This window comes from Carica papaya, chromosome 6, assembly GCF_054855325.1.
Source record: "Carica papaya isolate Zhongbai chromosome 6, ASM5485532v1, whole genome shotgun sequence".
Classification (NCBI taxonomy): domain Eukaryota; kingdom Viridiplantae; phylum Streptophyta; class Magnoliopsida; order Brassicales; family Caricaceae; genus Carica; species Carica papaya.
Genome location: NC_142314.1, coordinates 23,680,758 through 23,697,459, shown reverse-complemented (window position 1 = coordinate 23,697,459; position 16,702 = coordinate 23,680,758). Strand labels below are relative to the sequence as shown.

General features: G+C 37.4%; 1 protein-coding gene across 15 annotated transcripts; it reads right to left on the bottom strand.

The window, feature by feature from the left end:
- Nucleotides 1-786: 786 nt before the first annotated feature.
- LOC148253429 (uncharacterized) lies at nucleotides 787-16,216 on the bottom strand. Of its 15 annotated transcripts, none has more exons than XR_015812914.1 (5): nucleotides 16,059-16,216; nucleotides 15,875-15,959; nucleotides 15,725-15,759; nucleotides 14,035-14,122; nucleotides 787-1,742 (listed from the first exon to the last, which is right to left on the bottom strand). XR_015812914.1 is itself a non-coding variant. In XM_088206686.1 (5 exons), coding segments are annotated over exons 1-5 (315 nt in total). In that variant the 5' UTR covers nucleotides 16,167-16,216; the 3' UTR covers nucleotides 787-3,282. The 15 variants fall into 15 exon arrangements, 7 of the variants coding, with proteins under 7 accessions (XP_088062812.1, XP_088062816.1, XP_088062817.1 ...); XR_015812915.1 differs by having other exon boundaries at nucleotides 787-1,253; XR_015812913.1 differs by adding an exon at nucleotides 14,471-15,608 and having other exon boundaries at nucleotides 787-14,122; nucleotides 16,059-16,214.
- Nucleotides 16,217-16,702: the final 486 nt, after the last annotated feature.

Sequence of the window (16,702 nt, the reverse complement as noted above, 5' to 3'; positions counted from 1 at the left end):
CATTCATATATGATATAACATTAACTAATTATAAAAAATAATCGATAAATAAGTGATCATTGATATTCGTAAAATTAATTTACTCCACTTAATCTCAGTCTAAAACGTGTTAGTGAGATGATGAAGTAGATTTTCTTGTCTTTGGTTCTCTAATCATCTTCATGCATGTAATGCTCTTTTCTTTCACTTGTTTGAACTTTATTTAAACTTTAAAAATAATTAACAATTTTATAACCGTTATATCCCAATTTTGTCATATTAATAATTATAATAATAAATAATATTAATTAAAAGATTCAAATTAAAATCACGCGTGGTTATAAAATTATTATTAATATTTTAATGATTATTATTGTTATTATATTTCATTTTGTTTTTATAGAAACGAAAAAGGGGAAGAAAGAAAAATCAAAGTAAAAGGAGATGAAGCCCAGTGAGGAAACAGAGAAGAGAGGAAGCACAGAAGAACCCCACGTGCGTCCAACCCAGCACCTTGCTTACGCCACAAGGATGTCATTTCAGCCTCTTCAGAATCAGAAAAAGAGGAGCGTAAAACAACGTCGTTTCGCCCATTAAGTGAAAACGACGTCCTTCTACCAAAGGGAAAACGAAAAGATGGAGGAGAAGGAACATCGCGATGGGAAGAAGCAGAAAGAACGGAAGAAAGAGGGAGAAATGTTCACAACTCTTGAGGGCAGGAGATTGCAGACAGATGAGGATAAACTTATTCCACCAGTAATCAGTCATGTTTATTCATAATCTGATGCTTGCATCATACATATCATATATAAAATATTTACTTCAATATTATTATTCAATGTTTTTCAAAAAATTATATACATAATCCATATTCCTTTTCCGTTCCTAGTACAATCAGGATTAGGCATAGAAGTTGGAAAGAATTACTGGCTATATCACCGAATCTTGATAGAACAAGAATAGAAGATTAACTTATAAATAAACACTCTCTTCCCAGTTTCACACATTCTTTCTCTCCTTGCGGCTTCCTCTGCTTTGATCTTTTTAGTCTTCCTGCAAATGGGTTCGAGAAGAAGAATTGATCTTGAACATGCTGTAATTCCTCTCCAAACATCTCCCAAAGTTTTTGATGAAATCCACTTAAACAACATTGATCTTATAGTATATCAAGATACTGCCGGTGTAGAAACTCTCATGGATATGCAGCAATCTCCTTACCCTTTTGTTTCTACTTTCTGGGTGCAATTTATTAATCGACCTCATGCCTTGGGCGCCTGCATTTTTAACAAACTGGTCACGACTTTTGGAGACCATGAACTCTGCAATATTTTGACTGACCAAATCTTGCGTTTGATATTCAGCAACCCCTCATCCTTGGATCAGTATATGTCATTCTCTATCATCGCACTCGCCAACATTGTCTCCACTCACATGATCGAAGACACTAGTTTTGGGTATCAACATCTTTTCTTGACTGGTTGAGAACACATAAGAGATTGAACGCTAATAACAGCAAAATTGGAGAATTGGGTGATTGCTCCATCTATTTGGATCAATTATCGTACGCTGAGGAGCTCATCAATATGCCGTGCCATCATGTGTTTCATCAAGTTTGCATTGTTCATTAGTTGGAGAACAACAACAATTGTCCTCTCTGCCATCAAGTCTTCGACATTGATACATAACTTTTGTTGTTATGCCCATAACTGTCTGACCAAATCTCTTTATATGTGTAATGAAATTGAATGTATACTATAATCTCCCTATAAGCATGATTTAATTATTATGAGCAAAAAATGTTTAAAATCATAGAATTACTCAAGCAACAAATATATTACATAAGACATGAGGTCTTAAAATAATTTTCTTGATATAAGAATAACAATATTTAGAGTTGGGGGTAGCTTGTCCAATTTTATTTCTTTCTTAACTTACTCTGAGTATTTGGTAAAACCTGAACCAAACAAGTCAACCATATAGCAATTAAGTTAACATAATTTTACCTGGAACTAACCCAAATATACACAAATCTAAGATTAATCAGCTATTAAAGTAACAAGATCATCACAAAACTAAAAAGAAAACAGGGAAAAAAAATCTAAGCTAAAGATTGACAAAAGAAACGTAGATTCTATTGATCAATCTCATTGTTCCAGCACCTAGTCTATCTATCAAGCATAAATATGCAATATTTATCAAGAAAGGAAAAGTAAAATACCTTGAATCCTTCAGAGAAAAGAAACCCTAACAGAGCTGTTAAAGAGAATTCAAATGTGAAAGTCGAAGAAAATAGCTGTCTGGTAGAGCAGCAAGCAACCAATATATATATATATATGGGTAAAGGAGTGCACAAACACCCAGCAACAGAGGAGCAGAACATGCCCGTTTAATGAAACACAGCTTATTGAGCATAAGAGAAAACAGCCTTGGGCTAACAGCCCACTAAAACAACCAGATCCAATAACACCCCCCCTCAAGATGGCGAGTAGATGTTTTCTGCTCCCATCTTGATCATGTGTTCTTTTAGCAGCCAGCTTGATAAAGCTTTTGTAAAAATGTCTGCAAGTTGACTCCTACTAGTAACATGTTTGGTTATTATGCTTCCTTCTTGTACCTTCTCTCTTACGAGATGAGAATCAAGTTAGATGTGCTTTGTTCATTCATGGAATACAGAATTTGCTGCTATGTAGATTGCTGCTTTGTTATCACAATATAATTCTGTTCCATCTTCATACTTGACCTTTAGATCATTCAACAAATATTTAATCCATGTAATTTCACAATAAGCAGCAGCTATGGCTTATACTTTGCTTCAGCAGATGATCTTGATATAGTATATTGTTTTTTAGATTTTCAGGCAATTAAAGAACTCCATAGCAGTACACAATACCCTGTCACAGATCTTCTAGCATCTGGACAGCCAGCCCAGTCACTATTACAACATGCCTTCAACCTTAGATCAGACATGCTGGGATAAAATAATCCTTGCCCTGGAGTGGCTTTTAGATACTTTAGAACTTTATAGGCAACCCTTCAATGTCCATCTCTAGGATCTTCCATAAACTAACTTGGGACCTGAATTGAGTAGGCTAAATCTGGCATTGTTAGCGTGAGATACATGAGTCTCCCTATTAGTTTTCTGTAAGCCTTTGGATTTGGAATAGCTTCCCCTTGATCTTTAGAGAGCTTTGTGTTTTGATCCAAAGGTAAACCCGAAGGTTTTCCTCCAAGTGCTCCTGTGTCTTTAAGTCTATAACATACTTCCTCTGGCATATGTGCATCCCCCGCTTTGATCTAACCACCTCTGTACCAAAAAAATACTTCAAATTTCCTAAGTTTTTGATATTAAATTCCCTATCCATTTTGCTCTTAACTTCACTGATGGTGTCTCATTTTCGGCAACTATAATATCATCTATATAAATGAGAAGAGCAGTGAAATTCTTACTGTCATTTTTCACAAAGAGGCTATAATTAGCCTTGGACTACAAAAAGCCTTGTTTGAGAATAAAGTTTGAGAACTTGGCATACCATTGTCTTGAAACTTGCTTTAGCCCATATACGCTCTTCAAGAGTTTGCATACTTTACCGTCCTTCTCCTTTGAGTATGTAACATCCTGCCCATTGTTGTGCGTAATTAATTTGGAAAACTTTATTTATTTAGGCCTTTAAACCATATTAAACTCATTTAATTTACTCCGCATATTATTTATCGTAAAATGTAAATTTTGTTATTTTTTATTATTTTAATTTTATTCAATATTATTTTATTTTAATTATTTTCATTTAATTTTAATGTAATTTCGTTTATATTATTTATTTTATTTTAATAAAAAAATTGAAAAATTCGAATAAAACGGCGAAACGGGGAAAAAATCTTGCAGGGAAGGAAAGCTACCCGCGTGGGATGCCTGTGCACAGTAGACGGGGGACGTGCGCACAGCGTGCACATCCCATTCGCGCGCGCCGCGTGGGGTCAGATCAAATGTGCATCCTGCTGCGCGCAGGCAAGCCGTTCGCGGGTCACCTCGCACGCGGATAGGCTCCTATGGGCTTGGGGCCAGCGCGCGCGACGCCTAGCGCGCCCAAGCCCTACGCGCGCAGTAAGTCGCCTGTGCGTCTACAACGCACCGGGCAGGCCATTGCCACCTCGGGCAGTGCACCGTCGTTGCTGGCGGATGAGGTCTTCCTCTCTCATTTTTTGTGCTGAGTATCTTTTTTCTCTCTCTCTTTATTGGATTTCACCACTTGCGCGAATCCAACGATTCCAAATTTTTATAAATAGGTCTTCCCTTCCCACTCTTACCTACACTTTCATTCTTCTATTTTTCAAGACTTAGAGAGAGATAAAAAGAGAGAGAGAGTGATTTAGAGAGAGAAAGAGGGAAAGAAAAAAAGAACAGTGAATGACGAAATATCAAATTTTCGGTAAGAAATTTAGTATTTTTTTCGGCGTCTTAAGAAATTTTTTTAGATAAAAAAAAAAATTATTAAATTATGATAATTATGATTTTACCTGTTTTGCATGCTTGTGTGTTTATAGGTCTTATAACTGAATTTTTCTTGTTTTCAAGCATGTTATGTGATTTATAAACACTTGATGTTTTGCATATAATAAAATTAATATAAACTCGATATTGTTATCTGGAAAGATAAAAGAAATAAAAAAAAAAAGAAAATGTGGAATGAAGCATGAATGGTCCGAATTATGTATCTGTATTGACATGCATAATGCATCAAGTATCTTTTTAGGCTTTTTATCTCTAAGGGGTATCTGTTCCCCTACCCCCATTCGAAGTATCTGTGTCTGCCTCCTCCATCTAGTCTGAAAAGACGTAAGAGGACCGCTCCCAGTGTATGACGGCGTACCCTTTGACGAGAGTGGTGATGCGAATATCTGTTAGGAGTCATTTTGGCTAAGTACTGTTATGACTATAAATATCTGATAGGACCACTATGGTTGGTACGGTCGTGATCACAGATTGTACCATAGTTTGGCCAGCCAAAATTGTGCATGAGCAAATTGTCGTATCTGTATCTGATCTGGTCATTCCATATTGGTAATTATCTGTATCTGCTTTCATATATGGAAGTTGTAACGACTTTGCGAATCATGATACAAAAATATGAGTATTTCCTGATTTATTTGATTTTCTCTATTATCTAACTTGATGTGTGTCTATTTTGATTATGTCAATGTATTGTTTTCTTAATAAATTTTTCATAATCTAAGATAGGTCTAAGAAATAGCCAAATAAGTATTTTTGTCAAAATAATTCACCTTTAAAATTTTACGGTGTTATTTAAATACTATTTTTCTTACTGAGTATAAAAAACTCACTCTTTCTATGCTCCCCCCTGGATGAGGAAGAAAATGAGGAACCGTAGGCCGACCTAACCCAGGAAGTCTATGAGAATCCCGTAGATCCACAAAACTTGAATGCATGACTGTTCCCGCACTCTGATGAGTCCAATAACATAGTGAAAGAAGTGACCTTATTTCGTGTTTTGATTTTGTAATTGTAGCCATTTTTGTCGACAATTATATGTATGTAATTAGAACTCACATACATTTGTAAGAAATTTGTATTAATTGGTACCGCTGCATAAATTTTTATCATGCACTCATTTTTTTATTTCTGTATCTGACATCCATTTGCCTCGATTAGCATTTGGGATATCACAGATGGTATCAGAGCAGAATTACGCGGATCAAATCCCTTACACTGAGGCTTAGGTAGAAAGATCCTTAGAAGTATCAAAGAAGAGTAAGTCTCCTTATCAAAAAATTTTAGACCACAAACTTGTGTCTTCTTTTCTTTTATAGGAATGACACGAGGAAGACCATCTGTAGAGTGTACTGAGTGATCTGAAGGCCCAAATCACCCGACCAGGGCTCAATTTGCTGAACTCTTCCGAGCCATCAAAGGATTGACTACGACCATAGGATAAAATCAAGCCAACCCTTGTCCACCTTTTGCCCCTGAATACCAAATAGCCGAGAGGTCCATTTTCCACAACATAGCATAGTTTTGGGAGGTTAACCCGCCACATTTCAAAGGTGGCCCTGACCCCTTAGTAGCCGAAGCATGGATCCTACGTATAAATAAGCTTTTCTCTATCCTAGACCTGACTGAGAAACAGAAAATTCCCCTAGCAGCTTTTATGCTAAACAATGAAGCCAAACACTGGTGGTAACTCAAGAAAAAAGTCCTCCCTGCCCCTACCACCTGGGAAGTTTTCATGGATGTATTCTTTGATAACTTCTTCCCTGCCTATTTGAGAAAAGGAGAAATATTAGGATCTCCGCCAAAGAAATCTAACGGTTGCCCAGTATGCATCATGTTTTATCTAACTGTCTAGGTTTGCCCCTTTAATGGTTACTCCTGAAAGTCGAAAAAGTAGAAAGTTTCTAAAGGGCCTTCGTGCTGGCATCAGTGACCAGGTCGCGATACTGAGACCTAGCTCGTATGCGGAGGTTCTAGAACATGCCCAGTTGGTTGAAGACCTCATCTCGGTCAAGCACCAACGCATTGCTCGAGTTCGTACCCAACAACTTAGGAGGAGATTGCCTGATTTAGTAAGTAGTCACCCCGATAAACGAACTACAGTTGCTCTTCCCCCTGCCTTGCTTCCAACTACAGTTTAAACTGCTCGGCCTAACCAACCCTGTTAGCATTGTGATCGCTCGCATGGTGACCTGTCGGCATATTAATCACGCCTGCTATTAGTGCTGAAGCACCCAACACCTTGTAAAAGACTACCCCTAGTGACCAAAAGACGTGGCTAGGCCTGTAGCTCAGGGTCGCGTGTACCACCTAGATGAACCCGGTGCTCTCCCCACTCCTGTTCTCATCTAGGGTATGCTTTTTATTCATGATACTTCTACCAAGGTTTTAATTGATACCGGTGCTACTCACTCTTTTATTTCCTGTTCATTTGTTGGTAATCTTGATTTTAGGCCAAAACCTTTAGTAGAAATATTGACAGTAGAAACTCCCTCTAGGGGATTATTAGAAGCTCACTGTGTATATAAAGATTGTAAAATAAAAACTTTAGGAATAGAAATATTTGTGAATCTAATGCTATTAGATTTTGTAGGATTTAATGTGATATTAGGAATGAACTAGTTAGATAAGTACAGAGCAATAATCGATTGTGAAAGTAAAATTATAACTTTACAGTCCCTAAAAAAGGAATAAAATTATTGTTATTATTTTTCCTAACAATTGAATAAATATGAATATGGGTCCTGATCTTGTTGTGTGTTCTATATCAATTGTTTGCAACTTTTTAGATGTCTTTCCCATCGAACTTTCTGGTCTACCTCCCCTGGAAAAAGTAGAGTTCTTAATTGAGTTGCTGCCCGGAACCCAGCCAATTTTGAAGCCCGCCTATCGTATGAGTTTAGCTGAGCTAATAGAGCTGGGACATTAGCTTTTTGAACTTATTACCAAGAAGTTTATCCGTCCTAGCCATTCTCCTTGGGGCACTCCAGTGTTGTTCGTGAAAAAGAAAAATGGTTCTCTCAGACTTTGTGTGGATTACCAGAAACTCAACCGAGTGATAGTTAAAAGCAAGTACCCCTTACCTCGAATCGATGACCTCTTTGATCAACTGTAAGAGTTAAAAGCAAGTATCCCTTACCTCGAATCGATGACCTCTTTGATCAACTGTAAGAAGCCATGGTCTTCTCTAAGATTAACCTCAGTATGGGATACCACTATCTAAAAATCAAAGAAGAAGGTATTCCGATGATTGCTTTCTGATGCAGGTACAGTTTGTATGAGTTCAGGGTAATGCTGTTCAGGTTAACCAATGCTCATGCAGCCTTCATAGACCTCATGAACAGAGTTTTCCAGCACACACTAGATCAGTACATCATCGTATTTATTGATGAAATCTTAGTGTACTCCAAGAGGCTGGAAGAACATGCAATGCACTTAATTGAAGTGTTGGAGACCCTCCGTCAGAACCAACTATATGTTAAACTTAGCAAATGCTCCTTCTAATTGGATTAAATTTCCTTTCTCAGTCGTGTAATTTCGAGTGAAGGAGTTTTCGTGAATTCGTCCAAGGTTGAAACAGTAGTTAACTGGAATCTGCCCACCAATATGGCCGAGGTAAGTAGTTTCCTTGGCTTGGTAGGATACTGTTGGCAATTCATCAACGGATTTGCTAAGATTGTTGCTCCATTGACCCGACTCACCCGGAAGGGCGTACCATTTATCTGGAACTATGAATGTAGTGAGAGCTTCATAGAATTGAAGCGTCATCTTACCTCTGCTCCTTGCTCCTGTGTTGATTCTCCCTGACAATACGGAAAGGTTTCAGATCTACTGCAATGCATCTCATATTGGCTTGGGTTGTGCCTTGATGCAGCATAGTAAAGTAGTCGCTTATGGGTCCCGACAGCTGAAACCTCATGAGCGAAACTACCCTACCCATGGTCTGGAGTTAGCAACGATTGAAAATATGACGTCACTACCTACTTAGGCAGACTTTTGAAATTTACACCGATCACAAGAGTTTGAAGTATATCTTCTCACAAAGGGAGCAAAAAATGAGATAGATACTGAATGGATATCCAGAAGGACTATGACTGCAAGATCATTTATCACCCCGGTAAAAGAAATGTAGTCGCGGATGTACTAAGTTGAAAGGAGTCCTTAGTGTTGGCTCAAACCATGGCCTTCAGTTAGAAATTGATGGACGCCATGTAGTCTCTCCGTCTTATCTACTACGACAAAGACACCTATTTTGCTCAGATCTGAACCCTGCTAGATCTCTTTATGAAAATTTAAAAACTCAGTTCACGGGCTCAGAACTCACCAAGAATCTAGATAAGTTCACTTATGACGAATCTTATGACAAATCTCCTTATTTCAAGATTTTAGATTATGGACAGCTAAGATTTCAAAACCAAATTTGTGTCCCTGTCGCTATTAGGGCGAATATTCTCAAGACCGCCCATATTTTTAAGCTATCTATCCATCTCAAGAGTACCAAGATGTAGCAGGACTTGAAACGTCAGTAATGGTGGTCGAGAATGAAGAATGATATAGTCGACTATGTCTCCTAATACCTTACTTGTTAGAGGGTTAGGGCAAAATATCAAAGACCCGATGGTTTATTATAGGGTCTTCCAATTCCTGAATAGAAATGGGAGCATGTAACTATGGATTTTGTCACAGGATTGCCCAAAACCTGTTCTGGTTGAAATATTATTTGGGTCATCATTGACAAACTGAGCAAGATCGCCCATTTTCTGCCTATCAGAACCACTAACTCCACTAGCAAATTAGCCCGCCTATATGCTGATAAGATTGTTCGATGTCATGGTGTTCTCTCATCCATTGTGTTCGACCGTGATCCTCAATTCATCTCCCATTTTTGGGATAACTTTTAAAAAGCTCTGGGATCTGGATTGTATTTTGGTACTGCTTATCATTCCCAAACAGATGGTTAGTCAGAATGCATGATCCAGATATTGGAAGATATGTTGCGTTCTTGCGTCCTTGACTTTGGCGATAACTGGTATAAGTACCTTCCCCTATATGAATTTGCTTATGATAACAATTATCATTCCAGCATCGGCATGACTCTGTATGAAGCATTGTATGGAAAGCCTTGTTGTTCTCCCACTTGTTGGAGTGAGGTCGGGAATCAGTGCCATTTGGGACCAGACTTCATTCAAGAAACCATTGAGAAAGTCGCAATCATTTGCAAGAACTTGGCCACTGCCCAGAGCTGTTAGAAGATTTACGTCGATAATCATAGGCGACCCTTGGAATTTGCCATGGGAGAACAGGTTTTCCTCAAAGTTTTCCCCTACAAGGAAAAAATGTGGTTTGGGAAAAAAAAGAAGTTAAGCCCTCGATATGTAGGACCTTTTCGGATCATCGAGTGCCTTGGACCCGTGACATACCACCTCGCTCTATCCTGAGAATTTACAGGTCTACATGATGTCTTTCACGTCTCGATGCTAAAGAGGTACCACCCCAACCCTTCTTATATTCTTCCTCGCGATGAGGTGCAGGTACAAGCTGACATGACTTATGAGGAGGTTCTCGTAGAGATTCTTGGGTGGACCGACAAGGTCTTGTGCAACAAGACGATTCTTATGGTGAAGTTGTGATGGCAGCATCATACTTCGAAAGAAGCAATGTGGGAGTTGGAAAGCGAGATAAGAGAGAAGTATCCGGACCTGTTCGAGACAAATTTGGGGACTAAATTTTTCTAAAGTGGGGGAATGTAACACTCCACTCGTCGCTGTGCTTAATTAATTTGAAAAATCCTATTTATTTGAGCCTTTAGGCTGTATTGAACTTATTTAATTTACTTTGCATATTATTTATCATAGAACATGAATCTTGCTGATTTTTTATTATTTGATTTTATTTAATATTATTTTATTTTAATTATTTTTACTTAATTCTAATATAATTTTATTTATATTATTTTAGAAAAAAATTGGAAAATTTAGAAAAAAGGGCGAAACGGGAAAAAAATCCTACAGGAAAAATCCTGCAAGGAAAGCTGCCCGCGTGGGATGCCTATGCACGTTCCATCTGCGCACACAGCACGGAGTCAGACCCTCCTCGCGTCCTATTACGCGTAGGTGCGTCATCTGCGCGTCAGCTTGTGCACGGACTAGTGCGACACACTGTGCGGGTGTTGTCCATGCAGTAGGCCTACGCGGATAGGCCTTTGTGCGCCTGGGGCCTGCACACAGTAGGCTTGCACGCACGACACGTGGCCTGTGCGCCTGCAAGCTAGCCTGCAGCGCGTCGGGCGGGCCACTGCCACCTCGGGCAGTGCGCTGCCGTCGCCTCAGGCAGGACGCAACCACTATCATGAAGGAGGCCTTCCTCCCTTGTTTTTTGTGCTGAGCATCTTTTTCCTCTCTCTCCACCAGATTTTGCCACTTGATGCGAATCTAATGGTTCTAAATTTCTATAAATAGGTCTTCCCTTCCCACTCTTCCCCACACTTCCATTCTTCCATTTTCAAGACTTAGAGAGAGAGAAAGAGAGAGAAAGTGATTTAGAGAGAGGAGAGAAAGAAAAGAAGAACGGTGAAGGAGGAAATATCAAGATTTTAGTAAGGAATTTAGTATTTCTTTTGACGTATTAAGAAGTATTTTTAGATAAAAAAATTATTAAATTATGATAATTATAACTTTGCCTATTTTGCATTTTTGTGTGCTTGTAGGTCTTATAAGCTAAACTGTTTTTGTTTTCAAGTATGTCGTATGATTTATAGACACTTGATGTTTTGCATGTAATAAAATTAATATGAACTTAGTATTGCTATCTGGAAAGATAAAAGAAACAAAAAAAGAGAAAAAGTAGAATGAAACATGAATAGTCCGAAGTATGTATCTGTATTGACATGCATAATGCATCAAGTATCTTGTTAGACTTTTTATCTCTGAATATCTGTTTTCCTAACCCTATCCGGGGTATCTGTGTCCCCCTCTCCCATTTGGTCTGGAAAAACGTAAGAGGAGTGCTCCCTGTAATGATGGCATACCCTTTGACGAGAGTAGTGATACGAATATCTATTAGGGGTCACTTCGGCTAAGTACTGTCATGACTGTAGATATTCGATATGACCACTATGCTTGGTACGACCGTAGTTGTAGATCGTACCATAGTTTAGCCAGCCAGAATTGTGCCTGAGTAAATTGTTATTATCTGTATATGATCTAGTCATTCCATATCAGTAGTTGAAAATCTGTATTTGCCTTCAAAGATGGAAGTTGTAACGATTTCAAGAAGCATGACACGAAAATCTAAACATTTCATGATTTATTTGATTTTCTCTATTATCTTATTTGATGTGTGTCTATTTTGATTATGTTAACGTATTATTTTCTTAATAAATAAATTATTTTCATAACTAAGATAGGTCTACGAAGTAGCCAAATGGTAATTATTTTTGACCAAATAATTCACCTTTAAAACCTTACAATGTTATTTAAATATTGTTTTCGTTACTGAGTAGATAGAACTCACTCTTTCCATGCCTCCCCCAGATGAGGAAGAAAATGAGGAACCGCAGGCTGACTTATCCCTGAAAGTCTATGAGGATCCCGTGGATCCACAAAATTTATCTGCATGATTGTTTCCGTACTCTGATGAGTCTAATAGCATAGTGAAAGAAGTAACCTTCTTTTATATTTTGATTTTGTAATTGTAGCCATTTCTGCCCTACTTATATGTTTATAATTGAAACTCACATATATTTGTAAGGGATTTGTGTTAATTGGTTCCACTGCATAAACTTTTAGCATGCACTTATTCTTATGTTCCTGTATTTGACACCCATTTGCCTTGATTAGCACTTGGGGTGTCACAGAGTACCCAGAAGGCAACTCCATGTAAACTTCTTCTTTAAGATCTCCATATAGGAAAGCATTGTTAATGTTAAATTGGTTTAGATGCCAATTCTTCATGGTCGCAAGGGCAATAAGGATTCTAACAGTAACAATCTTAGCCACCAGAGTGAAAGTTTCATGGTAGTCTAGACTTTCTTTTTGAGTACAACCCTTCCCCACCAATCTAGCTTTGTATCTCTCAGTCAATCCATCATCCTTATACTTAGTCTTGTAAACCCATTTACACCCTATAGCTTTTTTTTCAGTAGGCAAATCCACAATCTTCCATGTCTTGTTTTCTTCTAGTGCTTCTACCCCATGACTCATCACATTTCTCCAACTGACATGTTAGCTGGCAGCCTCATATGAGTCTGGTTCCTTCTCAATTGAGATGTTTTGCAAGTACTTTTTATGTCCCCCCTTGATCCTGTGGTACTCTACAATCATGATTTCTGTTTACATCTTCATGATTTGAACTACAATTCTGAATTTGTTCACAAACATAATCTCTCAAATATTATGGTCTTCTCTTGATTCTTGTGGATTTTTCTTCTTGGTGTCTCACTAGCAACAGTAACATTCTCTTCTTCGAAGCTGACATTTGCCTCTTGTTTCATAAATTCCTATTCTTTATCAATTATTTCTGCACTTTCTTCCATAACAGCAGTTCTGATCTCCTTGTGCATTGGTGCAGGTATCTAGGGTATCGTGTTGATCTGGTCATTAAGGGGCACCGAAAAATGATTGTTGTCCCCCTATTTCTCTCATTTTCCTACATGGAAAAACTGTCTCATGAAAGATCACATTTCTGGAAACAAATATCTTACCTGTCTCCTCATCAAGCAGCCTGTATCCCTTCATTGCAAATGGGTACCCAATAAAAATACATCTTCTAGCCCTAGCATTAAATTTTAATCTTTCACCTGTCAAAGTAGATGCAAAAGCCAAACAACCAAAAACCTTTAAATAGTCATACTTGGGTTTCTTCCCGTATAACAATTCAAAGGGCGTCTTGTTTCCAATGATAGATGAAGGAATTCTATTTATCAAGTATATTGCAATTAAAAAAAATCACTCTAATACCTATCATCTAGGCCACTTTAGAACTTTAAGGCTCTAGCAGTGTTCAATATCTGTTGATGCTTCCGTTCTACTCTCCAATTATGCTGGGGAGTTTCTACATAACTTTGTTGGTGTACTATTCCTCTGTCATCATAAAATCTTCCCATTTCAAACTCCTTTCCATTATCACTTCTGATTGGCTTCACTTTCCTTTCAAATTGTCTTTCAACAAAGATACAAAAATGCTATAAATTAAGGCTTGTTTCAGCCTTGGATTTCATCATATATATCCAAGTGCATCTGCTGTAATCATCCACAATAGTTAAAAAATACTTGTAATCATCATGAGAAATCTTACTATAAGATCCCCAAACATCACAACGTATCAAATCAAAACAATTTTTGGCCCTACTAGTACTGTCACAAATAGATAATCTATGCATTTTTGCCAAAGAACATATGCTGCATAGTTTACAACACCCTAATTTTCTTATATTTACATCAATAATTCGTTTAGAATGCAAACGGTATCTAGTCTATAGTGCCAAACATCAAAAAATTCTTCTTCTTTGTTGGGTCTTGGGGTTGTTGATCCCACAAAATAATACTGACCTGAGCCTTTCAAGTCTTCAAAATCCCTAAGCTGGTACAACTCATTCTTAACTTCCCCCACTCCAAGAGTCTTCTAGGTCATAAGGTCCTGAATTATACAGTGTTCTTGTGAAAAAATCAAACAACATTTTACATCTTCTGCTAATTTTCTTGCTGATATAAGGTTAAAATTGAATGAAGGGACACAAAGCACACTATTGAGTATTAATCTTTCATTCAACCTAACTGTTCCAATATGTGAAACTTCTACTTTGTCTCCATTTGGCATCATTACCTCAGATGCAATATTTGAAGTTATCTCAGTGTATAAATATGATGCATAACTATAAATATGATGCATGAATAATATGATCTGAAGCTCCCGTGTCTATTATCCAAGGTGCGTGTGTGCCTTCATTCTCATCAATTAAAGTTGCACTAAAACATAAACGCTTACCAGTGAACCCTGCAAATTCTGGATTCTTCAAAGACTCACAGCACAAGTGACATCAATTAATTATACTGTTCTTTGGTCAGCAAATGATGCTCATTATTTCCAGGCTGCTCTACCGGTTCAGTGGTGGATACTTGGTTAACATGAGTTTGCTTAGCTTTAGTTTGTGGCTTCTACCCCTCAAGTTGACCTTTCAGCTTGTAGCAGCTTTCAACTGTGTGTCCAGGCTTATTGCAGTGGGTACACATGGGTATGTTTGGGTTGGCCTTATAGCATCTTTCTAGAGAGTGCCCAAGCATCTTGCAGTGTGTATGGTAGTATTTCTCCCTATTCGGACTTGGTGGTTTGACTGGTTTATTGGTTTCCCTGATGCTAAAAGCCATGGCCCTGTTGGATGTGAATTCTATGGACACCTCCCTCTGTTTCTCCTCTTGCTGAATGATAAAAAAGACTTCATTCATGCTAGGGAAGGACCTCATCATTAGTATTTGGTCTATCATCCCTTCGTAGGAGTCATCCAATCCCATAAGGAATTTCATTAGGTAATCTCTACCTTGATATCCCATGACTATTTTCAGTGCACCACAAGTACAATTGGCATTGGTTCATAATTAACTAGTTCATCAATTAAATTCTTCAATTTGCCAAAATAAACCCTAATTGGATCTTGGATATGTAGAAGGTTCACAATGAACTGTTTAATCTCAAATATTCTAGGCGCGTTCTATTGAGTGTGCCTTTGTTCAAGGTCAAGCCAAAGCTGATGAGCCGTGTCAGTATAAAAGGTGCTAGCTTTAATTTCTGGTGAAAGGGCATTCTGTATCCAGGTGATTACAATATCATTACATCGCAACCATTGTTCCTTAAGTGGATCAGTGGGATCCATTGGTTTAGTTAGGGTTCCATCTATAAATCCGAACTTGTTTTGGATTCTTAGGGCTCGCTTCATGTATCTAGCCCGTGTGTAGTAATTGTTCCCTTCAAGTAGTTGGGGAACCAGAATGGTGCTAGAGTTTGGGCCCTTTTCTATATAACATGGACTATCAGGGTTCATGGTCTAGACTAGTTCTATTTGACAAGCTAGGGTTCTGGTTTCCAGCAGTGCAGTTCAAAATTTCACTTTCCATTTCCTAAAATTGCTCTGATACCATGACAATAAAAACAAAGATTCTACTAATCAATCTCACTGTTCCAGCACCTAGTCTATCTATCAAGAATAAATATGCAATATTTATCGAGAAAGGAAGAGTAAAATACCTTGAATCCCTCAGAGAAAAGAAATCCTAGCAGAGCTGTTAAAGAGAAACCCTTTTTATCAAATGTGAAAGTTGAAGAAAATAGCTGTCTAGCAGAGCAGCAAACAACCAATATATATATATATATCTGGGCAAAGTAGTGCACAAACACCTGGCAACAGAGGAGCAGAACACTCCCGTTTAATGAAACGGAGTGTATTGGGCACAAGAGAGAGCAGCCTTGGGCTAACAGCCCACTGAAACAACCAGATCGAATAACAAAGAAAATGCAAATTAGCATCTGATTTGGGTTCTTGCGTGTATATATATATATATACATACATATAACCTATCACCTGCCTTGGGCTGTCGCAGGAACAAGCGAAGGGTGGAAGACTCACTGAGCATATAGAAGAATAGAAGTACTGTATGGTGTTGAAATGCGGAGAAGACGAAGACAACATCTAGAGTGTAGTATGAAGAGTGTTTATGTTAAGGTTTTATTATAAAAATTCCTTATAATATTATCAAAATTAAATTAAAAAATATACATGGTATATAATTGGGTCAAGTTCATATATATATATATATATATATATAATCTTAATTTGTTCTTTTTAAATTTTTATGCACTGCTTTTGTTGTTTTAATTTTAGCAAAGAATATTATGAAAAAAGATATATTAACCAAAAAATGATTTTTTAAAAAAAAAATTAAAAATTGAACTAATTTTTAACACTGAAACTTATAATAAGTTTTGAAGTTTTAATTTTATCTATAAAAAATTGAATATGAAATTAACCTTTTTCACTTGTTTTAGTTTCATCTTAAGATTGAAACTAACTAACTAACAACGTTATTACCTTTATAAAAATAAACTCTAATCAGCATTGGGGAAAATTATTCTATGAAGAAAAAAAATTACAACTTAGGATAAATTTAAATAGAAGTGAATTTAATAAATTACAAACCTTAAATCATATTCATTATGTGTATCCCT